A 14156-nucleotide genomic window follows, 5' to 3' on the forward strand; every position below is an offset into this window, starting at 1 on the left:
TATATATATATATATATATATATATATATATATATATATGTGTGTGTGTGTGTGTGTGTGTGTGTGTGTGTGTGTGTGTGTGTATGGCAGAATTACAATAATGTATAGCAGAAAATCTCACTTAATGTTTGGACCCTGATACCCTAAATTTCACCCCTGAAGGGATCCATTCTCATGATACTGGAGGACCTTCAGCAAGAGTCCAAGCACGCATAGAGATACAAATAATGCCCACTAGCACATTCAGATGCCCTGAGCCTTGTTCTGTTTACAGAACAATGGTTTCTAGGATAGGGCATAGCTGGTCACACAGGCTAAGTAGCTGGTCACACAGGCTAAGCTGATTTCTGCTTCATAGTTGGGAGAATTTTCCATCACCTCTCTGTGCCATAATATACTAACTGCTTAGTCTCTCATCCACAGATACTAAAGCTTTTAGCCTTTGGTGTGTGCTTACAATATACTTACATGGCCTAACTGATGAGGAATAGGATGTAGACATTTAAAACTTGGATACCACCAATTGCCTGACAATATGAATTGCTTAAAAAAAAGCTGCAGTCTTCATTACTATGCTAGCAGTAATCTACAAAGGAGACAGGGACAGAATGGATAATGACATTAACTGAAATTCCCCAAATCACATTTGAGCCATTAGTTCTTTCTTCTGGGCCAGGGTTGCCCCTGAGCTTCCCAGATGTTACTTTCCCTCTTTGTGTTTCACTTCTCCCTCCATCCTTTTGGCACAGATGTGATATTAAAGAGTGTGTATGAAAATTCACTAAAACCGCAAGGCCCATTTACTTGTTAGATGTTATAATTACGCCTGCAATCTTGGTTGTAAATGATGTCAAGTTGAGCCCAACCATACTATAGCAAGTAGGGAACCAAGAAAAAGAACAGGAGGCAAGCTCAGGTCACAGCAAGGCAGAGGCCGTCAGGTGTTGGAGGGGAAAGCAGGGATTACTGAATATTTGCTGGCTAGGAAAATGGGTGCAGGCCCAGAGTCTATGAGACGTTGGAGAGTGCAACATTGAAAGCCAACAAACCCTGGAACATGTGTGTGTGTGTGTTACATATGAAAAATTTCTTTAAAGGTCATACCTGTTTTCTGACTAAACTGAAATCATTACCTTTAATGATTATTTATCATTGTTTGTTTATTATGGTGCTGGGGATCAAACACATATGCCAGACAAGAGCTCTACTATGGGGCTACACCTCAGCCTAGAGGACCACCGCCATTTTTAAAGACATCCTAGTACAGCATGTGGCTGTTTATTTTTGTTTTTCTATATCACTCTAGGGAGGAAATGCCAGTATTTGTTCTTCCCACTGGCATGTCCATCCACAAGTTATATTTCTTTTATAGCTACAGCTCAAAGCAAAGGAAAGAGCCCAGGGCACAACACTGCCCCAGTCTTTCCCAGCCTACCCCACAGTTCTTCCTCTACCTAGCTCCCCATCCTATGCACCTTTAACTTCTACAACCTCACTTGAGAGGTGCCTGACTCAACGTCTGTGAAACTTGTACTATACATCTAGTGCCTTCTTCGGGAGACCCAAAGCAAGGCTGTAGAGCCAGAAATAACTAAAATCATGAAGTTCTTTAGCCATTAGTCTTTCTATATTTCTATATTGCAACTTTGGGGATCCGCCTGCATAACATTTTAGTTAATTACCTGTCTGTGAGCATGTGGACACTTGTATACATATGGAGGTTAGAGGACAGCTTGCAGGCACCAGTTCTCTCCTTCCACCATGTGGATTCTGAAGAAGTCCCTTTACCAACAGAGACATATTGCCAACACCAAGGTAATTCTTTAACTCTGAAATTTAATATTCCAGTATTAACAATTTCTATCATTCATCTTTTTTTTTCATTCTCTCCATGGCTAGTCTTAGTAATTTTCCAAGAATATTTGAAACAGAAAAAGTCTGAGAAATATTTGAAATGAGTTCACTCAAAAACTATTCCAATATACCCCTTTCACCTATCACAAGACAAAAGAAAGAAAGAAAAAAAATGAAAGAAAGAACAAACTAACAATATCAAGGGTTGGAAAAGATACAGCAAAAGCCAGGATGTAAAATGCATTCTGTAGGAGTTTGCATAAGAATGCACCACCCCCTGGTTTGTATTTGTGAACCTTGGTCATCACTCAGGGTCATTGTCTGGAGAGGTTCAGGAAGTGCAGCCTCCCAGGAAGGAAATATGTCCAGGAGGTGGGCTTGGAGATACAAAACCCAGTGCACTTCTGGCTTGTTGTTGACACAGGAGCCCTCAGCTTTCTGCTCCAGAGCCAAGCCTCCCCACAATGGCAGATCCTTGTCCCCCTCAAACTATAAGCCAAAATAAACTTGATTTTCTATAAGTTGCCTTGGTCCTGGCATTTTATCATAACAATAGAAAAATAATGAATACAGCTTATTAGTCCCTCAGGGGAGAAAACTTAATACTATTAAAATTTTACATGTACATAATCCATGATCCAAAAATACTACTTATATCTATTTTAGAGGAATACTTATCCTATGCAAAAATGTGGTTGCTGGCATTTTATGTATAATATGTAAAATAATACAAAACAACTGAAAACAACTTAAAGGGTATAACTCATTCCAAGAGCAAGGTTCTTAGAGGTAAGCTGAGGGTTGGTGACCAAGATGAACTTCATGTTTTACAGTACTTTGTCTTTGATTTCATCGGACCCCAAGTGCATCTTTTTGACAAGATCATCAAAATTTCAGTAAGTATAGCATGGCAGGTGGTGGTACTGGGAGAAAGCAGGAGAGACCCTAGACACTGGGACTCTCTGGGACAGCTCAGCATGGTTAGGGATGCCTGGGTTCAAGGGGATGTGTATAGGTTGGTGACCGTGGAAGAATCAGGCTAAAGTTGAAAAATCCCCAATATGGAGGACTTTAGGACACAGAGCCATCTCAAGGGAATCTGCACTTCTTGGAAGCAAGAGGTAAGCTACAGTAAGCATTTGTTAAGAGGATGTGGGAATAATGGAACATATGCTACAGATGACATCTTAATTGGCTGCCATTTTTCAGTTATTTCTTAAAAACCAAGTTAATGTTATGTTTTTCTCTTGGGGTGATGTCTACCCTAATTAATCACAACCATCTTTTCCTCTAGTCAGTGACAAATCGAGAAACAGGAACAGAAACTGGGGACAGTTTGCATATGTCAGTCTTGTCGCTGATAACACCCAGCGGGCAGAGAAAATGAGCATTTCAAGCATTCTTAAAAGTTGCCTCTGAGTGTGGACCTCGGGACATTTCCAAGGGGGAATTTTGATCTGCTAGACAGATCTTCCTCAGCCTATCCAGGGAGGGAAGGTTAACCACAGATCCAGACTGAAGAGTTGAAACAGTGGGAGCTCCTTGTGCTTGCTGGGGCGTGGCCATGTACCTAGTTCATGAGTGGCAGGACTGGAAAGGGAAAATATAAATGCTGAAGTCATATTGTCCCAAGTGAGAGCAGAAGTGGCCAACTGGGCCCATTGCCAACTGCACACTATTCAGGAGAGGGTCAGAGAACAATAGGTGGCAGATGGTGACATCTATTACTTTAATCTTAGAAAACAGCCACTTCTTCCATGAAGAGAGATTTGAGGCTGGGTGTAGGGCAGGGGTTTGAGAGTGATTTAATGCTTTGTTCTAAAGACTTCTTAACGAACAGGACAATGACTTTATGTTGGTAGAAGTGCACAGGGAATAAGGCAAGGGTTCCCTCAACAGTCACAGCAACTCTGATTCCCTTCCCTGTCCTGTTTTTCTCACCCTCTCACATATGCATGGATATGTAATATGACCTCTAACCTCAGCTGAATGTCATAGTTCTGTCCCAAGGCCTGGGTCCCAGTGGCATCATGACACGGTCCCTCCCAGGAGCATTAGAAGAGTGTGACTCCTGAGAAAAGAGAAGCCACCAAGAACCCAGCATTCTTAGCATCTGTTGCAGGCGTGATGACAGGATGTAAAAGATATTTTGGGAGCTGGGACAGCTCTCGGAACTTTGTGCTGTCACTCCATCTGCCACCTGATGAGGGTGGCTGATGAGCAGCTAAGTTCATCACCAGGTTAAGTCGCATTGACCACAAGAGTCATGACTGTATGCGGGACACCTGGAACTTTAGACATTGGATCAAAGCTTGTCTGCGTGTTTCATTCCCTCTTTGGGAGAAGACACTGTTTGGCTGTTCTTAAATGACTCCTAGGGAGAGAGACCCGAGATTTTAAAGGAAACCCCTCCCTCTAATGTTTAATTCAGCTTACTGCTAGTTCACAAATTGAAAGTCAGTGTGAATGAATGAATTCAGTGTTAAAGGGAGATGATTCATAGTTATGTATTCTCAATGCTTAGACAGTTATGAGTCCTTGTACTAACCACTGTCCACCACAGAATCTGACCAAGGCAGAGAGCAACTGCACAGATGTATATGTATAAATGTAGATATTTAGACAGTCATTTGACAGCACGGGCATTTAGGAAAATAGCAATAGTAGGTTCTCTTCTAGGACCTATCACTTTCCTGTCCATGGGTTTTTTGACCAAGTTTATATTACTAGGCATACATTTTCTCATGGAGAGCAGTCCTCAAATTGAATCAGAACGTGTTTGGCTACTCAGAGTCATGAGACTGTTCCACATGTAAGAGCAAGCCAGTCAAAATTCCAGTGTGAATGGGAGAAGGACTGGTGAGGCTCCGCCCCAGCTGAGGAACTATTGGCAGATTTCTGGAGGGGGAGTGGCGTTACTCTTAGGAGGACAGCCATTGCTAGGTTGCCTATGTTCAAGTGGATAGCCCCAAAGCCAAGCACATATGGGCAGCATTAATTGGACTCGATAAGATCTTTAAAAAGGGGGTGGGGGACATGCATTTGGAAGGCATACATGTTAGAGGGTTCCAGGAAGAGTTGTGGGGGGGGAGAATGAGGGTGGATGTGATCAAAATTGTGTATTTGTATGAAATTCTCAAATAATAAATTAAGAATATTATTTAAAAGGTGGATATGAGGTGACTGTAATTAGATGCTCTTGGGACAGCCACAGTATAATATTCCCTGGTGGGACCATAGACTATTTTCCTTTAACAGTATCCCAAGGAACAGAACCTGATGACACTGTGTGTGGCACATCCCCAGGAGCCTAGTAATGTCCTAGTAGGCTTGGCTGGCACTTAGTTTCTAGGCAGACACCATAAAGAGATCTCCTGTGTGGTTGGAGGAATCATTTGAGAGTCTTTCATTCCATCTTCCACAGGGACTTTTACCTTGTGAAAGGAACTTGAGACAGGCCTTGGGGAGTCATGTTAGCCACAGAAAACAAGGCTGGTAACAGAGGCGGCTTTTTGTGTACGGTCTTAAATAGCTCCTCCACTGCAGCCAAGCTGTCCTTGTTTCCCCTCTGTTCTCTGACACTGGAAAATCACAGCCAGAGAATGAGAGAGCTAGAGAGCAAGAGAGAGAGAGAGAGAGACAGAGAGACAGAGAGACAGACACACACACACACACACACAGAGACAGAGATAGAGAGTAGGAAGAGAAATAGGAATGGCTGTCATTTCTTGAGGTCAGCTGATTTTCTTCTTCCCACTGCCCCTGGCAACATAAGCTATTCAGAAGCTACTAGACTCTATCATTCGTCCTTCTTTAAACCATCCATTAAGTATCTGTTGAGTATCTGTTTTGAATGAGGTACATGGTAGATGAGATACAAAGAGACACTGCTCTTGATCAAGGGAATCAGGATTTATAGTTGGTAGGAATCTCAGAGGCACCTCCATGATGCCATGGAGTTCTAGGGGCCCTTGGGTTGTAGTGACAGAGATGTCACTGCTCCTGGAGAATGACCCCTTCATTGCTGAGAGACCAGTCAAAGAAGTAGCATCCTTAATTGAGCTGAAATCGCAACCTGTTCCTTAAGAACCATGCATGGAGCCTTGGCCCCTTCCCTGATGCAACATTCCCAGGATTTGGGGGCACTTCAGTCACACTGTCTTCCTTCTGACAGCTCTCCTTTCTGGATTAAAGAGTAAACTATGCCAGGTTTTCCATCAGCCTCTCTCACACTGTGACTTCTAGACATGGCACCAAACATGCCACCTTCCTTCAGGACTTCTTCGTGGTGATACCAGCCTTTCTGCTGCTGCTATAACTGAGATAGGTGTTCTGCTCGTGTCTAATCGGGACACATGCTATACTGTACGGAACTTGCTCAATTGTGTGGTACTGACACTTTTCCTAGCAGCACATGATACGTTCTAAAGAAAGTTGTGGAAGATGTTTTGGAGGCTGAGGAGAGAAATGACAGTGGCAGCTCGGGAGATCAAGGACAGATTCTTAGAGGAGGTGACCTTTGCCCTAGCCAGTGAAAGATAAGTCAAGTTTGAGGAGGGAAAACCAAGTATTGAGGGATAGCTTTTTAGGGTCCATTTGATTAAAGAAATCTCTAGGGTAGTGAGAGTGTCAGGCGTCCTTCAGCAGATAGTCGGAAAGATTGCTAGAGAAGGAGGCACAGGTGAGACACTTTGGAGGTCACATAGGACCCTATGGGTTGATGAGTGTGTGGATGAGTGTGTGAGGGCATGTTTGTGTGTATGTGTGCATGTGTGCGTGAGTGTGTGCGTGTATGTGTGTGTGTGACTCTGCTCAAGTCCTAGAGATCTCTTTGGTGAATCCTGAATCCGTTTCACAGATGTATCTGCAAAGACAAATGATTCATGTTGATGCTCTACCTTTTGTAGGTCTTACATCACAAGCTGATAGGAAGCATCCTGATTGGCTCTTTCAGAGTGGATGTGGGGACAGTGTACAACCAACCTGGTAAGCAAGCTCCACCTACCCATCCTGCTTCTTACTCTTCTTAGGTTGGCTCTCTGCTCTGAAAATCTGGAATTTTCCTATGTGCTTCACTAGACTGAAAGTCTCCCAAATGCCTATGATCAATTGGAGGAAAAGTCAGAGGGCAGGAGAGAGGATGAGGGGAAGGAAGAGAGTGGGATAGCCAGAGGGCTGGGGATATCTACAAATAGCTACTATTGTAAGCATCAGAGAGAGATGAGACCAGGACCGTGGGGATGTGGTAGGGGATGAGGGAGCCACTGTCCATCTGCAAAGCATACTATTTATAAGGTGTGTTCATAGGTCACCAGTTCTGCGACAAGTGGGCACTGCTTACAGACCCCGGTGACATCAGGACTGGCACCAAGGGCTACCTGAAGTGTGACATCAGTGTGACCGGGAAAGGCGACATCTTAAAGACCAACCCTAAAACCTCCGATGCTGAGGAGCAAATAGAGAAGTAAGATAGAGCCAACCAGAGCCATAAAAGAGAAATTCTATGCCCCCCTTTATGTCTCTTTCCCCTCTCTACTCTGTTCTGAATGGGTGTGTGAGAACTGCCAAGCTCATGGCCTGCCCATCAGAGACTCAGCTCTGTCGGATGTCTGAAGGCACCTTCTCAAAACCATGGCTCTTTTGGGAGCTTGGATTTTCAGACAAAAGCCATTCTATTATTGTTGTTGTTGTTATTATCATTATTATTACTATTTCTTTGAGAATTTTATATAATGTACCTTGGTCATATTCACCCACACTCCTCCATTCTGCCATTTCCAGATCAAACCCCTCTTTCCTGTGTGCCCCTTACTTCCTGTCCTTTCTGCTGTTGTTAAAGAGAAGACTACTCTACAGCAAGTGTCCAGTCCACTCAGTCCACTGGCGTTGACAGTCCTTCAACCATGCCTTCCACGTTCCCTGATCCTTACATGCCTGCATTACATAGATAAGCCATTTTTGAGATTATATGATTTATCCACATGTAGCTTGGTTTTTTTTTCTTTGAAAGAAACATACTTTCAACCACTGGTTTATGACACACACTAAAAAAAAAAAAGGGATTTAAATTCTAGAAAGGAAACTTGGTTTAGTGATGGACCCCAGTGTTATTCTATACCCAGCTTTTTCTTTCTCCCTGCCTTCAGCCTGTACCCACCCTTTCTCTCTCCTCAGACCTTTTTGTTTTAAAATTTTCTTGTCTCCCTTTAGGAACCTTTTGATCCCTCAAGGGTTTCCATCAGAGAGACCTTGGGCCAGGTTCTACGTGAGACTCTACCGAGCAGAAGGGTTACCCAAAATGAACTCCAGCATTATGGCAAATGTCACCAAAGCATTTGTGGGTGACAGTAAGGACCTTGTGGATCCCTTTGTGGAGGTGTCCTTTGCTGGGCAGACGGTGAGGAAACTTTGTCACCAGCAGTGGCAGTTATATCTTGTTCTGAATCCAGAACGGTTTTAATCAAATGAAGTTAAGGTAAAAGTGCCTAAGAGAAAACCTTGTCACCAGAAGGGGAGGCAGTAGGTATCAGAGATGCAGAGGTCAGTTGCTCACTCAGGCCTCACTGGGGATTGTGGAAAAGAGCTAAGGTTAGAAGTGTTGCAACTTAGGGCCAGGTAGAAAAACCTCTTTCCTCACAGCTGGCTACTTCTCTAAACAAGTACCAGGCCCTGTAGAGTTACCACTCTCTCCTGACTCATTTCTCCATTTCCCAGGCAATCATCTTCCTATATAACCCTAAGGCTATGAGAATCTATGGGGGCCACTTCTATTCAAACCACCACACCCACCAAACTATCTGCCCAGGTCCTCTATTAACTGATTTAAAGGAAGGAAAAAAAAAAAAAAACTCTAGTCAGTTGTTATTATTCTCAACCAAAAAGTAGGGGGAATTAAGGCCCTAGATACCTTTGTTCTTTTCTTAAGGGCCATTGGAAGATTCAAGGTCTAGGTTTGTGGTCAAAGCTGCAGTGTGCCTTACTGGACTTTGGAACTTTGAATAACATGTGCTTTCAAAGCATGCCCCTGCCCCTTCCTATCAGCAGGAGTAAACGTTGGAGTGTGTCTAACTTGGATTGAATTTAAAGGGCACATAGGACATCATTCTGTCCTATAATGAGGAAACCGAAGCCCAGGATATGGCTTTGATTCACTCAAGGTCATACGTGTGTTTAACCTGGTCTTTATGTAGGCATGACCTCAGGGTCTAGCTATGTTTGCTGCTTTCCTGAAGACTCATGGAACAGCCCCTATTTATAACAGAGGTAGTCACCTCAACACTTACCTGTTGAGTAGAAACCTCCAAGGGCAACGATTCACCTTTGCCCCAGTGCCCTGCATAACATCTAGGCCAGCAGTCATGTTAATAGACTGTAGTTGATTTTACAGGCATCAAGGAGGCAAGCCCATGATCTTTGATTAATTCCCTTTACATCTCTAGATGCTTTGAAGGGTTTTCTTTAGTCATTTATCTCCATGGCTCACACCCTCCTGGCTCCTGTACTTTCAGGGGCGAACCTCTGTGCAAAAGAATTGTGCTGATCCTGTGTGGCACGAGCAGGTGGTCTTCAAGGAAATGTTCCCTCCCCTGTGCCGGAGGGTGAAAATTCAGGTGTGGGATGAAGGCAGCATGAACGACGTAGCTCTGGCAACTCATTTCATAGACCTGAAGAAAATCTCCAATGAGCAGGACGGGGATAAAGGTAGAGAGTTTTGTATGTCTGACTCAGAAGTAGGTCTCAAAACCACAGTCACCTTTAAAGAGAGAAGATCATTCAAGTACTAACACCTTTCACGGTTCTGTGCTCTGTGGCCTGGCTTGGTTAAGCTCGTGATGGAACCAAGGTCTGGTCCTAGGTCTCCATTGCTACCTCACTGTGATGTGTCCCTGTTCTACTAAGAAAAAGGAAGTCAGATAAAACCAAAGGTCGGTAAGCTAAAAATCTATAGGCCAGCCAGTCCTGATATGTGTCTTTGTATGGTGCATGTGTTCAATGCAAACATGTTTTAGCATACATAAAAATTATGTCCCCCGTCACTTGATGGGAACATGTGAGCTTGAGGGTGGCAGGGGCTGTGGGTGACTGTGCACTCAGGGATCTGGGAGAGCCTCAGGTAATCCACGAAGCTTTGAAGGTGGCAGGGAGGGAAAGAACCCCCACCCAGTATATGACTCGATTTCTAAAGGCCCATTAGTACGTAAGAAGTTCAAAATTAACCACCATTTAAATTCATGACCACCTTTCTCTGCACTACATATGTATGTTGATTGACAAATATTCATACCTATATATCACATACATATATAATTACACTAAGTCATGTAAAGATGACATCAGTACAACTATTTCATTTTTTTTAAACTAGATGAATATTTTCCAAGAGCAGAGACTTGTATATTTTTATATCCAATCACAGACTGGCATTACAGAAAGCCCTCAGTGAATGTATGTTCTCTACTCCTTCATATTACAGCAACACTTACCACTTTATATTTAAAAACACACTCATCCATCTACACCTTCTCAGCTAGATGTTAAGTTGTTTTATTCACAGCATTTTAGAAGCCTCTTGATGGTGCTCAGAAAGACAGATGTTTGTGTTTTTCAAGTAGACATCAGGGACGATAAACATCTTCTCTATCCTTTTAACAATAATTTTTCTGCTCCTTTAAGTTTGCCCAAAGGAGAACTGAATCCGAGGGATAGAATCTAGTCTGCAGAAGTCAGGGTGGTGGGAAGGAGACATTTAGATAGAAAGAAAAATGTCTTCTTGGCAACTATGGGGGAATTGATAAGCAAATTATGACTCCCTATTTCTTTGCATCAGTGGGGGCGTGCCTTAAGGCCCCGTGTGAGACACTTAGTGGAAATTATCTTGTTAATCTTGACAGATGAGTTAGGCGCTATTAGCTTTTCCTCCACATGGGGAAACTGAGGTACAAGGAAGTTAAGAAGTTTGTCCAGTCTCGTGCAGCCGAAAGTCCCAAGGCTGCTATTTGCACCCACGCAGTTGAGTCTTCTGAAATGTCGTGCTGTTTTGTCTTTCAGAAAGGAGTGTGGGGGGTGTGGTGGCTCATGCCTTTAATCCCAGCACTCGGGAGGCAGAGGCAGGCGGATTTCTGAGTTCGAGGCCAGCCTAGTCTACAAAGTGAGTGCCAGGACAGCCAGGGCTACACAGAGAAACCCTGTCTCGAAAAACCAAAAAAAAAAAAAAAAAAAAGAAAGGAGTGTGGGCACAAGAAGGTGTAGGTCAGTGGTCATAGCTCTTGCCAACAATGTGAGAAGCCTCAGGTTTGATTTCCAGTACTGAAAAATAAAGGGCCGTCGTGTTGATAGATGTTCTCATGGATGGCATATATTTTTTCAGATGTTCTATATTGAGAGAAACCCTTATGGCAGGAATAAGTTAAAACCACCAGGTCTTTTCAGGTCTATGTTTAGGAACTATTTTTTGAACACTCATTTCTCACCACCTCTACCACCTCACCCTAGTCCAAACTACGGTATCCTTAGCTTTCATGATAAAATCATTCCCAAAGCAGTTTTCCCACGTCCTTTCTTGCAAACCTTCACATGGGAGCCACAGTGGTCTTAACTGATTCTCAACGTTCTTAATGCTGTGACCCTTTAATACAGCTCCTCATGTTGTGGTGACCCCCAACCATAAACGTATTATTGTTATTACTTCAATTTTGCTATTATTGTAAATTGTAATATAAGTATCTGGTATGCGACCCCTAAAGGAGCTGTGACCCACAGGTTGAGAACCACTGGTCTTAAGAGACATGGTTACATTATAGATTTGATTAAAAGTCCCTTAAAAATATTCTTAATGATACTAAGATAGTGAGCAAAAGTCAGAACAAGGTCTAAGGCCTCTCGCCTGTCCAAACTCTTCTCATGTATCTCTGGCTCCATACTTTTCCCAGCTGGCTTACAGCCCTGCCCCGTTCTTCCATGCTCCATCACAGTTTACAGCCTCGCCCCTTCCTGTTCCTCCATGCTCCATCACTGGTTTACAGCCCCTTTCCCATCCATCCATGCTCCATTAGCCTATCAGTTTTTCTTACAATAGAAGATGTATAGTATTGATATTGTAAATATTTATGTAAACATTTCTTTGTTCAATCTTCGTATCAGCGTGTCCTCTGCTGAACTCCATGATTGGCATCGAGCATGCGCCCTGGCTCACGTTAAGAATAGATAAACATTTAATGGCTAAATGGTGACAGAAGGTTGCAAAGTGGCCTGTATAATATTTTTTTAATTTAACTTTATTTTTTTCTTACTTTACATCCTGCTCACTGCCTCCCCTCCTGCTCCCTCCCTCCCACAATCCTTTTTTCCATTCCCTTCTCCCTTTCTCCTCTGGGGAGGTGCAGCCTCCCTGGGCATCCCCCCACCTTGGCATTTCAAGTCTCTCTGGGGCTAAGCGCATCCTCTCCCATTGAGGCCAGACAAGGTAGCCCAGCTGGAAGAACATACCCCACATACAGACAACAGCTTTTGGGATAGCCACCACTCCAGTTCTTTAGGATTCACATGAAGACCAAGGTGTGCATCTTCTGCATATGTACGGGAATGGCCTCTACAATATTACAAATGTGAAAAAGTATAAATGTGCAAAAGAGAGACTAGATGGAAATTGAGCAAAATACTGTCTTTGGAGAGGATGTCTTTGTACAGCCAGTTACTAACACTCAGGTTTTCCCTAGGTTTCCTTCCCACTTTTGGACCTGCCTGGATTAACCTGTATGGCTCTCCTAGGAACCACAGTCTCATGGATGACTACCAGGAGTTAAATGAAGGCTTTGGGGAGGGTGTGTCCTTCAGGGGCCGGATCTTAGTGGAAATTGCTGTGGAGATCCTTTCAGGTGGGGCCCAGGAGTCTAAGTTCTCCAAGGCCCTGAAGGAACTGAAGCTGTCTTCCAAAGACAAAGACTCCAAATCTTCTAAAGGCTCCAGTAAGGACAAGGCTGACAAAGCTGATGACAGCAAAGCCCAGCAGGCTACTGACAAAACCAACTCCACAGAAGTGGAGGTGGAATCTTTCGCAGTCCCCCCAGAGGTAGGTCCAAGCGCTGCTCCTCCATCCCTGATGGTAGCAGAACCCAGGGCAAAGGGAGACAGTACACAAGTACTGACAACACAGGCTCCAGAAGACCTTCTCCTGTATTGGTCTCTTCTTCCTGGCAAGATTGTGTTGGCCTAGTGCTGAATCTTTGGGCATGTTCTCAGTTCATGCAAGTAGCACTGCCATATGCTTATGATGAATTTCTTCAGAATCCCTCAAGCATGGATTCCAGGGGAACTCAAAAAAGGAAACAAAAAAGTAGCTGGAGGTGTTAGGAGTGGTGGTAGGCTGGACGAGGAAACTCTGCCTGTCTAGTTTGATTTAGCTGCAGCTGCGTTATCCGGATCAACAGGGAGGCAATGATGGCTTACACAGAGCTGTCCATTCTCTGGAGACTGGGCAGACCTCAGAAGTGCAGTAGGAGACCCACCCTTACTTTGCAGGAGCTATTAATTTTTCTTTCTGGGATCTCAAGAACCCACTGCAGAGAACTCGGAGCCTGGGGTTGGAACCTTGGCATTAGTTCTACTCGTGGCTCTAATGCCAACACTGCCCTGAGTTGTCATTTTGTCTTCAGCTAAATGAGGTCATATAGGTCACATAGACAACATCTAAAGGCTGATGAGGAAGTATATATAAATTGCCGTCAGATCATATAGCATACACATGGCTAGGTGTGCAATGTCTTTCTGGCTATTATCCATGGCTCCTTCTACCAAGGTGCAGCTATTTAGAGCTTGCCACCTGTTGTTTGTGTCTTGACTCTTTCAGCACCACCACCCCCTTTGGACTCTCATCTGGGAAAACTTTTCTGGAAATATGTGTTATTGGTTTGTTTGTGGTAGAACTGGCATTGTCTGCGTGGGTCTCTCTCTCTCTCTCTCTCTCTCTCTCTCTCTCTCTCTCTCTCTCTCTCTCTCTCTCTCTCTCTCTCTCTCTCTCTCTCTCTCTGTGTGTGTGTCTGTGTGTGTGTGTTCAGAATAAAAGCCAACATTAGAAATTTGTCTTTAAATTTGCGGGTAGCTGAATGGCCACTCACATACACGTTTCCTACATCTGTGACCATTCCTGCTGTGGGCCAGGTTGTATAGGGATATCCAAGGAAAATGAAGCTAGGGAAATATTCAGAATCTAAGTCAACATCTTTAAGATCATTTGCTGTGAGGATGGAGAGATGGCTCAGCAGTTAAGAGCACTGACTGCTCTTCTGAAGATCCTGGGTTCAAAT

The 14156-nt window shown here is 43.7% G+C and overlaps 1 protein-coding gene across 1 annotated transcript in view; it reads left to right on the forward strand.

Moving 5' to 3' along the window:
• The window catches only part of Fer1l6 (fer-1 like family member 6), a 150627-nt gene that overhangs the window by 45042 nt on the left and 91429 nt on the right, over positions 1–14156 (forward strand). Inside the window, exons 7-12 of the mRNA XM_021182769.2 lie at positions 2688–2750; positions 6762–6840; positions 7162–7318; positions 8065–8251; positions 9363–9555; positions 12570–12922. Of these exons, the coding sequence (XP_021038428.2) occupies positions 2688–2750; positions 6762–6840; positions 7162–7318; positions 8065–8251; positions 9363–9555; positions 12570–12922 (1032 nt within the window). The remainder of the gene's footprint in view (positions 1–2687; positions 2751–6761; positions 6841–7161; positions 7319–8064; positions 8252–9362; positions 9556–12569; positions 12923–14156) is intronic.

The sequence above is a fragment of the Mus caroli genome, chromosome 15 (genome assembly GCF_900094665.2).
Source record: "Mus caroli chromosome 15, CAROLI_EIJ_v1.1, whole genome shotgun sequence".
Classification (NCBI taxonomy): domain Eukaryota; kingdom Metazoa; phylum Chordata; class Mammalia; order Rodentia; family Muridae; genus Mus; species Mus caroli.